The 13,189-nt window shown below is 50.7% G+C and overlaps 1 protein-coding gene across 1 annotated transcript in view; it reads left to right on the top strand.

The window, feature by feature from the left end:
* The first annotated feature begins 254 nt into the window (after nt 1–254).
* The window catches only part of KIF3C (kinesin family member 3C), a 52,527-nt gene continuing 39,592 nt past the window's right edge, over nt 255–13,189 (top strand). The window contains exon 1 of the mRNA XM_030799913.1: nt 255–2,379. Within this exon, the coding sequence (XP_030655773.1) occupies nt 835–2,379 (1,545 nt within the window). The 5' untranslated portion in view covers nt 255–834. The remainder of the gene's footprint in view (nt 2,380–13,189) is intronic.

The following is a 13,189-nucleotide window of genomic DNA, read 5'->3' as shown; positions in this document are numbered from 1 at the left end:
CGGGCGGTGGCTGCGCTGCACCCGACTGGTGGGCGCAGGACCTGGGTCGGCACCGGAGCCTGTCATCCCGGAGCGGTCGGCGGGGGTGCAGAGACGGCGATGCGCCCCTGTCCCCCGCACCCGGGCCGCGCCGGGCTCGCGCCTACCGCCCCGCGGCCCCGCCCCCTGCCCCACCCCAGCCGGGAGGCTTAGCTGGGGCCGCAGCGCGGCGGCAACATCACTCTCGCCGCCGCTGCTCCGCCCCATCCCCTTCTGTTTTTCTCTCTCATTCTCCAGTGGCGGCGGCGGGGAAGGCGGAGGCAGAGGCAGCAGCAGCCGCGCTGGCTGCAATGAATGATCCCCCAGCTTGGGGGGAGGACTCCAGGTGAGCCTCTGCCCTCGGGAGGCCCGGGACCCCCGGCCGCCCACGACCGGCAGCCCACGCTATGGATCCCTAGAGGAAGGAGGAGAAGACAGCTCGCCGCCCACCCCCATCCCATTTTCCTCTTCCTTTATCTCATTGTTGCCGAAGCTGTTTACGGCGGCGCTCCCTCTGCTCCAGCATGGGGCGGGCTCCGGGCACGGCTGCTCGGCAGGCGCTGCTCCCGCGGCGGCTGGGGGATTCTGCCTAATTCACCTCCCAGCCGGTGCAGAGAGTACCGGAGAGCGGTGGAGGCCCGGACTGCAGCAGCGTTGGGGCCACCTCCCAGCGTCCCCACCCTAGGAGGCTGCATGCGGATTGAAGAGCGGCACCTGGGGGCTGGGCCGGCCCCGCTGATCGCGACCTAGCGAGCAGGACAGCAGGACCGCCCAGGCTGCGGAGGGGCTTGGGGGCAGGAAGGTCAGAGCAGCAAGATGGCCAGTAAGACCAAGGCCAGCGAGGCCCTCAAGGTGGTGGCTCGGTGCCGCCCCCTCAGCAGGAAGGAGGAGGCTGCTGGTCACGAGCAGATCCTGACCATGGACGTGAAACTGGGCCAGGTGACCCTGCGGAACCCCCGCGCTGCCCCAGGGGAGCTGCCCAAGACCTTCACCTTTGACGCCGTGTATGATGCCAGCTCCAAGCAGGCCGACCTGTATGACGAAACCGTGAGGCCCCTGATAGACTCCGTGCTCCAGGGTTTCAATGGCACGGTGTTTGCCTATGGCCAGACGGGCACTGGCAAGACCTATACCATGCAGGGGACCTGGGTGGAGCCCGAGCTGCGCGGGGTCATCCCGAATGCCTTTGAGCACATCTTCACCCACATCTCCCGCTCCCAGAACCAACAGTACCTAGTCCGGGCCTCCTATTTGGAGATCTACCAGGAAGAGATTCGAGACCTGCTCTCCAAGGAGCCGGGCAAGAGGCTAGAGCTGAAAGAGAACCCCGAGACGGGCGTCTACATCAAGGACCTCTCCTCCTTCGTCACCAAGAATGTCAAGGAGATTGAGCATGTGATGAACCTGGGGAACCAGACCCGGGCTGTGGGCAGCACCCACATGAACGAGGTCAGCTCCCGCTCCCATGCCATCTTCATCATCACCGTGGAGTGCAGCGAGCGTGGCTCTGATGGCCAGGACCATATCCGAGTGGGCAAGCTCAACCTAGTGGACCTGGCTGGCAGTGAGAGGCAGAACAAGGCAGGCCCCAACACAGCGGGAGGGGCAGCCACACCATCCTCGGGTGGCAGTGGTGGCGGTGGAGGCAGTGGTGGCGGTGCTGGTGGAGAGAGGCCTAAGGAAGCCTCCAAAATCAATCTCTCATTATCTGCCCTGGGCAACGTGATTGCTGCCCTGGCGGGCAACAGGAGCACCCACATTCCCTACCGGGACTCCAAGCTGACCCGGCTGCTCCAGGACTCCCTGGGGGGGAATGCCAAGACCATCATGGTAGCCACATTGGGGCCAGCTTCTCACAGCTACGATGAGAGCCTCTCCACCCTGCGCTTTGCCAACCGAGCCAAGAACATCAAGAACAAGCCCCGGGTGAACGAGGACCCCAAGGACACACTGCTGCGGGAATTCCAAGAGGAGATTGCCCGCCTGAAGGCCCAGCTGGAGAAGAGGGGGATGCTGGGGAAGCGGCCCCGGAGGAAGAGCAGCCGCAGGAAGAAGGCCGTGTCCGCCCCGCCTGGGTACCCTGAGGGCCCAGTGATTGAGGCCTGGGTGGCAGAAGAGGAGGATGACAACAACAACAACCACCGCCCGCCCCAGCCCATCCTGGAGTCAGCCTTGGAGAAGAACATGGAGAATTACCTGCAGGAACAGAAGGAGCGGCTGGAGGAGGAGAAGGCAGCCATCCAGGATGACCGCAGCCTGGTGAGCGAGGAGAAGCAGAAGCTGCTGGAGGAGAAGGAGAAGATGCTGGAGGACCTGCGGCGGGAACAGCAGGCCACAGAGCTGCTTGCGGCCAAGTACAAGGTAAGGGCCCCAGAGGAGCTGGGCACTCGAGAGGTCCCCGCAGGGGATCCCGGCAGGGAGGCTCTTCTTTGAGAGTCTGTGACCTGGCCTGAAGTGGAGGTTCTCCCTCAGCACCGCACACTGCTCTCCTGCCAAATGTGCCCTCAGAGCAGCCAGGCAAATTGCTGTGATACCGGACTGCCAGGCACATGCACAGGCACACACACATGAAGCAAAGCGGACAGGTGGTCTCTCAAGCCAGTGAACTTGGGGTGGTCTGACCTGCTGTGGTCATTTCCTGCTGGTGGCCTCAGGATCAGTCAGGTCTGTGGGATGGCCAGGCAGCCTCTTGTGAATGTGGGTTCTCGTTCCTTCACAGCCTCCTCCCCTGAGGCTTCCTCCCTCTGCAGCATCTTCAAACCTCACGTCGTTTTAATAATATCATTTGGTTAGTGCTTCAGTTTGCAAAATGCCCCACATATATGATCCATACACGATCTCATTTGATCCTTTGGCCATCCAGGGTCACAGTTCTGAAATCCCCATTTCAGAGGTGAGGAATTAAAGCTCGGAGAAGTGACATGACCAAGGTTCCATCCTATGAAGTGGCAGAGCTGAGCTGGAACCCATGGACCTCATGCTGTTTCAGTTCTTAGCTGGGCAAAGTGGGACCATGAACAGATTCTGCTTCCTGGGAAAATGGTCCCCTGGGCCTTACAGTGCAGGAGCCATTGCTTGCTATCATTAGGAAAGAGATTTGGGGGTTATGCGGGAGGTAGGGTGGAAAAAGCACCAAACTCTATACCAGAGACCAAGAGACTGGCCTAGCTATTCTACAGCTCATTGAGTGGCCTTGTGTAAGTTGCTTCTCTCTTTTCTCAGGCCTCAGTTTACCTTTCTGTAAAATAGAGAGTTGGCCTGAGTGATCTCTGAGGCTCTACCTATCTGACAATTCTATGGCCTATATTAATCTGAGCAGCAAACCAACCGACCCCCACCCCGAGGCCTCATCACAGTTAATATCCAATTCCCCATAACCCTGAGAGATGTCAGGACGTCAGCATCCTTCCTGAGCTGTTTCCTCCCCCCGGGACCTTCCAGGCCCTAATGGGGCTAACTACAGAGGCCCCTCCCTGTCAAGTCATAGACCTATTAAATTGCATTGCTGAGGATGCCACAACTCAATGTTCCAGGCATTTCCAGGCCCCTGGAGCCTTCAACACTAGGGGTTGAAGGAAGGACACAGGAAGCCATGAGCTTGCTGGGAAGAGCAAAACATTGCCATTTCTTATTCCTTCTCAGGAATGTGGGCTGGGGAGCAGGGGGGCCCAGCCTACAGCCACTGGGAGAGTGACAGATGAGCTGTATGCCATTGTCTGTTTTGGGAATGTGCTGCTGCAGCAGGGGCTCTGGCCTTACATATTTAATATTTAATTCACTTCTTTGAGCCCAGCAAGAGTTATGCTGAGCTGTTTCCTCAAGGAAAGGATCAGGGGCCTGGAACCGTTAGGGACATCCTGAGAGAAGCAAGATATTAGAGGCAGGGCCGTTAGATTGAAGCCCTCCCTAGGAGGGAGGGAATCCAGTGTTTGCTTACCTGGTCAATCTGCCATCGATTTTGCTAAGAAGACTCCCCACCTCCCTAAGAAGGGAGGAAAATGCAATAACATACTTTGGCTGCCTGAGGGATGAGGTGAAGATTTCCATTGTTGGGAACTGACCTGTTTCACTCAGTGAGATCCTCGGATCTAAGGCAGTGTGGGGCACAGATGATAGAACGGCCAAGAGATCAGGGCGGCCAACACCAGAATTCTCGCACCAGAGGCATAGCCCACAAAATATTACAGTCTTAGAGTTGGCAGGAGGTTTAGAAAACTGAGGCCTGGACATGCCCAGGGCCACACAGGTGAGTTGAGGAGAGCCTAGCCTCTTTATATATGGAAGAGCCCAGCCTCTTTCCACTGCTTGAGTCCTAATGTTACCTGTGCTACTTGATAATCAGAGTAATTCATTTTTATATAACACTTTGACATCTTAATCTCATTCAATCCTCCCAACAACCCCAAGGGGTGGGTACTATTATTTCCATTCAACAGTTATGAAAACTAAGGCTGGGGAGGTGGAGTGAGTGTCTTACCAGCTCGTGACCCTGGGTGATAGGCAGCAGAGCCAGGACTGGAACCCAGGTCTTCTGATGCCCCCAGTCCTGTGCTCTTTCCAAGGCATCTCAGATTCCTCCATGTTTGCTCACTGTGTGACTCAGGGCAATGGTCTTTCCCTCTCCAGCCCTCAGGCTTCCATTCACCTAGTGAGGAGGAGAAGCCTGACCTTGCTCCCTGGGGAGTGGGTGAAACAGTCATTATGTACCAGGTGTTCAGATGGAAGCAAAGGGGGAGGAGTGCCTGGGAAATTCCACAACAGGAATGATTCCATATCCTGTGACTTCTCATCACACTCAGCCTAGGACAGTCAGCAGCCAGCAACCTAGAATGGAACCTAGACAGAGGACCCAAGTTCCCCATAGCCCCAAGGCACCACCTGGTTCAGTGTCGGATGTTTCTAGGCTGGTGGAAACAATTTGAGGGCTCTTGAGGAATCTACAGGGTAAAGAGGGGAGGAGCACGTTAGAGATACCAATCCCAGTCCTGCCTATTTCCCAGGGTTGTGCCTAGGATTAAATGAGATCGTTAGCACGAGGGCATTTAAAATAAGTTGAAAGCACCAAATACATGGAGGGCATTAGCAGCCATGGGGTGGCTTCTGTCCACCAAGCTGGGGTCCAGTGATCTCCAGGACAGACATCTTTGTTGTTAGCTTGACTTCTTTACCCTCCCATCCCAGCTGCCTTGCCATAACCCTGCAGCTGCTGGGAGTAGAGCCAGGCAGCGGAGGTCTAGGAGATTTCAGAAGGCAGGCTCCCTATCTGCAGCTCACTCCTGTCCCCCCTTTCTGAGTTATGGCATCAACTCCGCTTCTTCCCCGACCAGCTCCCATTCCCTTCTTCCAGTTCATGCCACCCTCTGGGGGCAGCTAAGCGGTAGCTGATGCGACCCAGTGCCCTCATTCACTCTCTCTGACTCATCTCATAGTCTGTCTCGCCAGCAGTCCCTGCCTGCCACCTCCCAGGCTCCCTGTTCTCTTTGTTCTCCCCTCACTGTGCACAAACACCATGCCTGTCTCCTTGGAATCTCCTTTCATCCCTCCTTTCATGTTTACTGTGGGCCTCAGGGGATGTTCGGGTGTGCAAATGTGTGAGACTTTGTGATTGTGATCAGTGTCCTGTTTATCAGTAATCATTAGCAATTTATACTTATGTAGTGTCTGGGGGAGGGAGGGTGTGGGCAGGGAATGCTGGTGCGGGCTTGATAACATATAGGCCTGTGAGGTAGGAGGAATAGGTAACATCACAGACCCACAATGCACAGTGAAAACCTCAAATATTTGGTACTGCGCAGTGAAAACCCAAATGTTTGTGCGCAGTGTACATACTGCAGTGAGGACAGGTGAACACATGTAGATTGGTTGGGAGAAGGCCTACTTTACTCAAATGTAATCATGCAAGACAATTTTTAAATGACTGCTTTAATTTTGAAATTAACTTTTTTTTTGAGATGGAGTTTTGTTCTTGTTGCTCAGGCTGGAGTGCAATGGCCCGATCTCAGCTCATTGCAACCCTGCCTCCCGGGTTCAAGGGATTCTCCTGCCTCATCCTCCCTAGTAGCTGGGATTACAGGTGCCCACCACCATGCCTAGCTAATTTTTTGTATTTTTAGTAGAGACGGGGTTTCATGAGGTTAGCCAGGCTTGTCTCGATCTCCTGACCTCGTGATTCGCCTGCCTCAGCCTTCCAAAGTGCTGGGATTACAGGCGTGAGCCACTGCGTCCGGCTTAAAGTTAACTTTTTCAAGGAGTTGGACTAGATGATTCCTAAAACTTTGATTTTAGCTACTTAAAGGAAAAAAAGAGTGTTTGTATACAGATGATACAGAATGCAGGCACGAATTGAAGACAGAAACAACAGCATCGGGTGTGATCCCCAATAAGTAGGTCTGGAGGGAGAAGAGCTGGGGGTCTTGGCTGGAGCCCACTATCTCTGTGGTGAATGTAGAAAAGAGAACCTGCAGAAGAAGCCCCCGAAGCCGGAGGGATGTGGTCATGAGGAGGAACACGAACTGTGTTGAAATCGTATTGTCCCTTTTGTGGGTCCTGCTTTCTCCCACCCCTCAGCAGGGTGATTAATCATAAATGCAAGAAAGAATGTATCAAGCCTGAGCGACAACAGTAACAGCAATAATAATGACATTTACTGAGGACTTGCTTTGTGCCAAGTACTATACTATATACAGATTATCTTGTTTATTCCACACGAGCACCCTCCAAGAAAGTGCTGTTATTGTTCTCATTTTATAGATGAGAAAATGGAGCTCCATTGAGGTGAAATAACTCGCCCAACGCCACATGGTTGGTATAGTAAAACCACGTAAACCCAGCTGGATTCAACACAAAATCTGATGCTCTTTTAGGCTTAAAAAAATTAGGAATATCAGGTTGGGATACTCCTGGTTCCTGAGGAGGTGCTGAAAAATTATAGGAGTAGGCTGGGCATGGTGGCTTACACCTGTAATCCTAGCAATTTGGGAAGCCAAGGTGGGTGGATTCCTTGAGCCCAGGAGTTCCAGACCAGCCTGGGCAACATGGAGAAACCCTGTCTTGACAAAAAATACAAAAAATTAGCCAGGCATGGTGGTGTGCACCTGTAGTCCCAGCAACTCAGGAGGCTGAGGTGGGAGGATTGCTTGAGCCCAGGAGGTTGAGGCTGCAATGAGCCTTGATTGCACCATTGCACTCCAGCCTGTGTGACAGAGAGGAACTCTGTCTCAAAAAGGAAAGAAAAGAAAACCGATAGGAGCTGTTGTAGATGCGTCACATTTGAGGTGACAGAGTCCAGTGGGCAGCTGGAGTTGGGCTAGTGGAGTTTAGAAGCAAGCCCAAGACTGGAAATGGAGATTGGGTCTCATCTTTTTTTTTTTTTTTTTTTTTTTTTTTTTTTTTTTTGAGATGGAGTTTCACTTTTGTTGCCCAGGCTGGAGTGGAATGGTGTGATCTTGGCTCACTGCAACCTCTGCCTGCCAGGTTCAAGCAATTCTCCTGCCTCAGCCTCCCGAGTAGCTGGGATTACAGGCATGCACCACCATGCCCGGCTAATTTTATATTTTTAGTACAGATGGGGTTTCTCCATGTTGGTCAGGCTGGTCTCGACCTCCCGACCTCAGGTGATCCACCTGCCTCAGCCTCCCAAAGTGCTGGGATTATAGGCATGAGCCACCGTGCCCAGCCCCGCCCCTCTATTTTTGACACTCTCTCCCTCTGTGTAAATGACTCCCAGGTCGAGGTCTCCTCTCTGATCTCTCTGCTGGCCTTATTATATGAAGTGCTGTATTCAGGGCATGGGCATCAGAGTCAGCCAGGTCTGGATTTAGTGACTTACCAGTTCTGAGACCTCTGAGTACCAGTTTCCTTAGCTATAAAATGGGATAGTAATAGTATCTTTGTTACAGTGCTATTGAAAGAATTAAACAAGGGCCGGGCGCAGTGGCTCATGCCTGTAATCCCAGCACTTTGGGAGACTGAGGCAGGAGGATCACTTGAGCCCAGGAATTCAAGACCAGTCTGGGCAACACAGCAAGACCTTGCCTCTAGGAAAAAAAAGAAAAGGCCAGGCGTGGTGGCTCATGCCTGTAATCCCAGCACTTTGGGAGGCCGAGGCGGGTGGATCACGAGGTCAGGAGATTGCGACCAGCCTGGACAACATGGTGAAACCCCGTCTCTACTAAAAATACAAAAATTAGGTGGGCTTGGTGTGCGCCTGTAGTCCCAGCTGCTCAGGAGGCTGACACAGGAGAATCGCTTGAACCCGGGAGGCAGAGGTTGCAGTGGGCCGAGATCACACCACTGCACTCCAGCCTGGCGATAGAGTGAGACTCCGTCCCAAAAAAGAAAAAAAAGAGAATTAAACAAGAGAATGAACATAAAGCACTTTGCACAGTTTCTGGCACATAAGTGTTAAGTAAATAATTATTATTGCTATGTCAAACCACCTAATAGATGTTTTCACTTGGCCACCTTCCTGATATATTAAACACATCACATTTTAGCTTGGCATTCAAGGCCCTTCAGAGTCTGACTGCAATGCATCTCTTCTATCTTGCCTGCCCAAGCCGGTTACTCCAATAGGAAAACCCTGCACCAGCTGTTCTACCCCTTCCTTTGAAACCAACATGGGCCTCCCTATTCTTCTGCTGATTGCACTGTTTTTGTGTCCTGGGTTGTTCCTGGTAACCAGGGAGTAGGAATTACGGAAGCAGGTTAAGCTTAATTTAAAGATCTCTTCAACAGTTAAAATTGAGCTGTTTCAAGAAGAAATAGGTGGCCTTGATGGTGGTGATGATTTCACGGTTGTATACCTGTCCCTAAATTCATTGAGTTGTATACATTAAATATGTACTGCCTTTTTTTTTTTTTTTTTTTTTTTTTTTTGAGACAGAGTCTCACTGTGTTGCCCAGGCTGGAGTACAGTGGGATGATCTTAGCTCACTGCAACCTCCGCTTCCCGGGTTCAAGCAATTCTTCTGCTTCAGCCTCTCGAGTAGCTGGGATTACAGGTGCGTGCCACCACACCTGGCTAAGTTTTGTATTTTCAGTAGAGATGGGGTTTCACCATGTTGTCCGGGCTGGTCTTGAGCTCCTGACCTCAGGTGATGCACCTGCCTTGGCCTCCCAAAGTGCTGGGATTACAGGCATGAGCACCGTGCCTGACCTAAATATGTACAGCTTTTTACACATCAATCATGCCCCAGTAAAGTCATGGGCTCCCATCCCTGGAAGTGTTCAAGGAGAGACAGAATGTCAGTGGTGCACTAAGGGCTTGATGTATCAGAAAAGCCATTGAACCAGATGATCTTCAGAATCCCTTTCTCTTAAAGGCCCTTAATTGTTTAAAATTGTATTTTTTAAACAGCAAAATAGAAAATATTTGGCTTTCTGAAAATTAAGACCAGAATATTTAAATTTTAATATAGTATGAATTCAAGCAATAATGTAATAGAGGATGTTTTTCAGCTCCCTGTCATAACCAGTTAGAGAAGAGTCAAAGACAATGAGAAGAAGAAAAGAGAGAAAGAGAGAGAAAATAGGAGAAAAGCAAGGGAGAAATAGAGGCAGACAATGAAGAGGGGAAAGAGAAACAGGCGGGGAGGGAGAGCAGGTAAAGCTTTGGACGACGGTTTTTGGGGAGAAGAAACCTCGATTGGGAGAGGAAGTGCTATAGTAGAGGGAGTTAAATACTGTGCATCATTCCACTGTCCTGATCTTAATGTTAGTCTTCAGATAGGGATATCTCTAGTCTCCAGAGACTTCCACAAAGCTGATCTGGTTCCATCCGCATGTCCCCAAGGACACCAGCCCCATGCCAGACACTCTGAGATTTGTGGGGCTGCGTGATCAGCTGAGTCCTGTATGATCAGACCCTTGAAAGAAGCCTTGAGATAACGAGTGACCCATACTCCAGGCTGGGTTTGGATCCAGGTCACAGTCCGTGACCTCTTGGTGTTGGTGAGAGCAGTGTCTTGTGTTGCTTCTCATCCCTGGTGGGTGTGGTCAGTTAACAGCATCGTTGCATCCTGGGGGCATTTTGTAACATAAAGATTTGAATAGTGGAAGTATATGACACTAATGGATTTCTGTATGAGATTCTGGGCTTCAAGTGACATAGAGGCTCAGCAGGCCTTTTGGTCCAGTGTTAGGTTTCTCATGCTATGTGTTGGCTGGAGGAGGGTATTATCATACTGCCCTGAGTCATTTCCAGCCTCCACAGAGCACAAGATTGATGAAGTGGCTTTGATAATATTCTCATTGTGCTCTGAAGACTAGGAAGAAAGGCCTGGAATTCAGATAGAGAGGGGCACTTTTCCCTGCCAGACCACTGCGCCTGGCCAGTCTGGGGCACCTCTTCTGGAGCTGCTGAACCAGGTGGCATGTTTGAATGAAGAAGGAAATGCTTCCCCAGGTGCAGTGGCTTATGCCTGAAATCCCAGTATGTTGGGAGGGTGAGGTGGGAGGATCGCTTGAGGCCAGGAGTTTGAGACCAGACTGGACAACAGCCAGACCCCATCTCTACAAAAAAGTAAAGAAAAAAAAAAAAGCTAGGCATGGTAGTGCACCCTGTAGTCCTAGCTACTCAGGAGGCTGACATGGAATGATGGCTTGAGCCTAGGAGTTCGAGGTTTCAGTGAGCCTTGATCTTGCCACTGCACTCCAGCCTGGACAACAGAGCGAGACCCCAACTCACAAAAAAAGAAAATGAAACAAAATGGTCTCTCTTCCCACAGATCCAGCTCTGCAGCTCTGGAGGTTGTACAAGGCACACCCTCATGCTCAGACCTTATAGGACACCCACACTTGGAGTTTGGTATATCTAGAATTTTTAATATCCTGAGAAATTCCTAGACATTAACTCCACCTCATACTAAAAAGTTACTTTCTAGTTGTCTCACTTTCCTCCCAGATATACTCAACAGAAGAGTCCCAGGCCCTGGGCTGAGCTATTTCTTTTTTCTTTTTTTTTTTTTTTGAGATGTAGTCTCGCTCTGTCACCAGGCTGGAGTGCAGTGGCATGATCTCAGCTCACTGCAAGCTCTGCCTCCCGGGTTCAAGCGATTCCCCTGCCTCAGCCTCCCAAGTAGCTGGGACTACAGGTGTGTGCCACCACATCCTGCTAATTTTTTTTTTTTTTTTTTTTGAGACAGAGTCTTGCTCTGTCACCCAGGCTGGAGTGCAGTGGCGCGATCTCAGCTCACTGCAAGCTCCGCTTCCTGGGTTCAGGCCATTCTCCTGCCTCAGACTCCTGAGTAGCTGAGACTACAGGTGCCCGCCACCAGGCCAGGCCAATTTTTTGTATTTTTAATAGAGACAGGGTTCCACCATGTTAGCCAGGATGGTCTCGATCTCCTGACCTTGTGATCTGCCCGCCTTGGCCTCTCAAAGTGCTGGGATTACAGGCATGAGCCACTGTGCCTGGCCCTTTTTTTTTTTTTCATTTTAGTAGAGACAGGATTTCACCATGTTAGCCAGGATGGTCTCGATCTCCTGACCTTGTGATCCACCTACCTCGGCCTCCCAAAGAGCTGGGATTACAGGCATGAGCCACCATGCCCTGCCGGGCTGAGCTATTTCTATAGCACTAGCTAATGTAGATGCAGGCTTTCTCCTTTCTTCAGGTGGGCCAGCAGAAAAATAACAACAGTGATGGTAATAATGGTAGCTACCATTTCTTCCATGCATGCTTAATGCCAACCACTCTGATGTGTTCTTTTTTTTTTTTTTTGAGACAGAGTTTCACTCTTGTTTCCCAGGCTGGAGTGTGATGGCGTGATCTTGGCTCACTGCAACCTCCACCTCCCGGGTTCAACCAATTCTTCTGTCTCAGCCTCCCGAGTAGCTGGGATTACAGGTGCCCACCACCACACCTGGCTAATTTTTGTATTTTTAGTAGAGACAGGGTTTTGCCATGTTGACCAGACTGGCGCCAAACTCCTGATCTCAGGTGATCCACCTGCCTCAGCCTCCCAAAGTGCTGGGATTACAGGCGTGAGCCACCACGCCCGGCCTGATGTGTTCTGATGTGTTCTTTATGTGTATCATTTTGCTTCATCCTCAGAGTAGCATGAATCTTCATCTGACTAGTGAGGATACTGAGGCACATTAAGGGATGAACATTCCAAGATCCCACACCTAGAAAGTGGTAGGGCCAGAGTCACGAGCCCATGTCTGCCTGCCTCCCTAACCCATGATCTTCACCTCCACACTGTAATGCCAGCTCAGACAGGAAGGATTTATGCCAGATTCCTGACTAATAAGCCCCAGTGGGAACTCTTGTCTCCTGGGATATTTAACTCATCTTTGTCCTTCTGTATGATGCAAACCCCCAGCTTTTAACCTCAGCCCAGCACCATTCGTTCATATAATCAACAAATCTTTGGCCGGGTGCAGTGGCTCACGCCTGTAATCCCAGCACTTCGGGAGGCCGAGGTGGGCAGATCACTTCAGGCCAGGCATTCAAGACTATCTTGGCCAACATAGCGAAACCCTGTCTCTACCAAAAATACAAAAATTAGCTGGGCATGATGGCGTGTGCCTGTAGTCCCAGCTACTCCAGCTGAGGCAGGAGGATCACTCGAATCCAGGAGGCAGAGGTTGCAGTGAGCCAAGATCATGCCACTGCACTTGCCTGGGCGATAGAGTGAGACTCTGTCTCAAAAAAAACCCAACAAATCTTTTTAAGTAACCACGGCCAAGGACATAAATCAGTAGGTATAGTTAACTTCATCTTTAAATTCTTTAAATTTGTGGAAGGAGTCATAAGAACTCACAATAATGGTTATTGCTAGGGATTTTAATATGGAGGGGAATTTTTATTTTTCACTTTATACCTTTTTATTTTATTTTTCACAGTAAGCATATAATACTTTAAAAAATCATCTGGGACTTTATTTTTTTATTTTTTCAATAGTTTTGGGGGAACAGGTGGTGTTTGGTTACATGGATACGTTCTTTAGAGGTGATTTCTGAGATTTTGGTGCACCCATCACCCACTTTTAAAAATTAAACAAAAACTAATCTGAATTTTTTAAAGGAAAAAGCCCTTTGTCAGGGTTCTATGGTTTAAAAAAGACGGGGGAGAAATATAAAAGATATATGTTAATGCCTAGTTAGAAGATTTGCTTAAAGGTAATGAATAATTGAGGAAAATCCAGGGTTGATAATAATGCTCAAT

This window comes from Nomascus leucogenys, chromosome 19 (genome assembly GCF_006542625.1).
Source record: "Nomascus leucogenys isolate Asia chromosome 19, Asia_NLE_v1, whole genome shotgun sequence".
In the NCBI taxonomy this organism is placed as follows: Eukaryota; Metazoa; Chordata; class Mammalia; order Primates; family Hylobatidae; genus Nomascus; species Nomascus leucogenys.
Note: the sequence above shows the minus strand (reverse complement) of the source record. Positions and strands in the feature narration are given on the sequence as shown.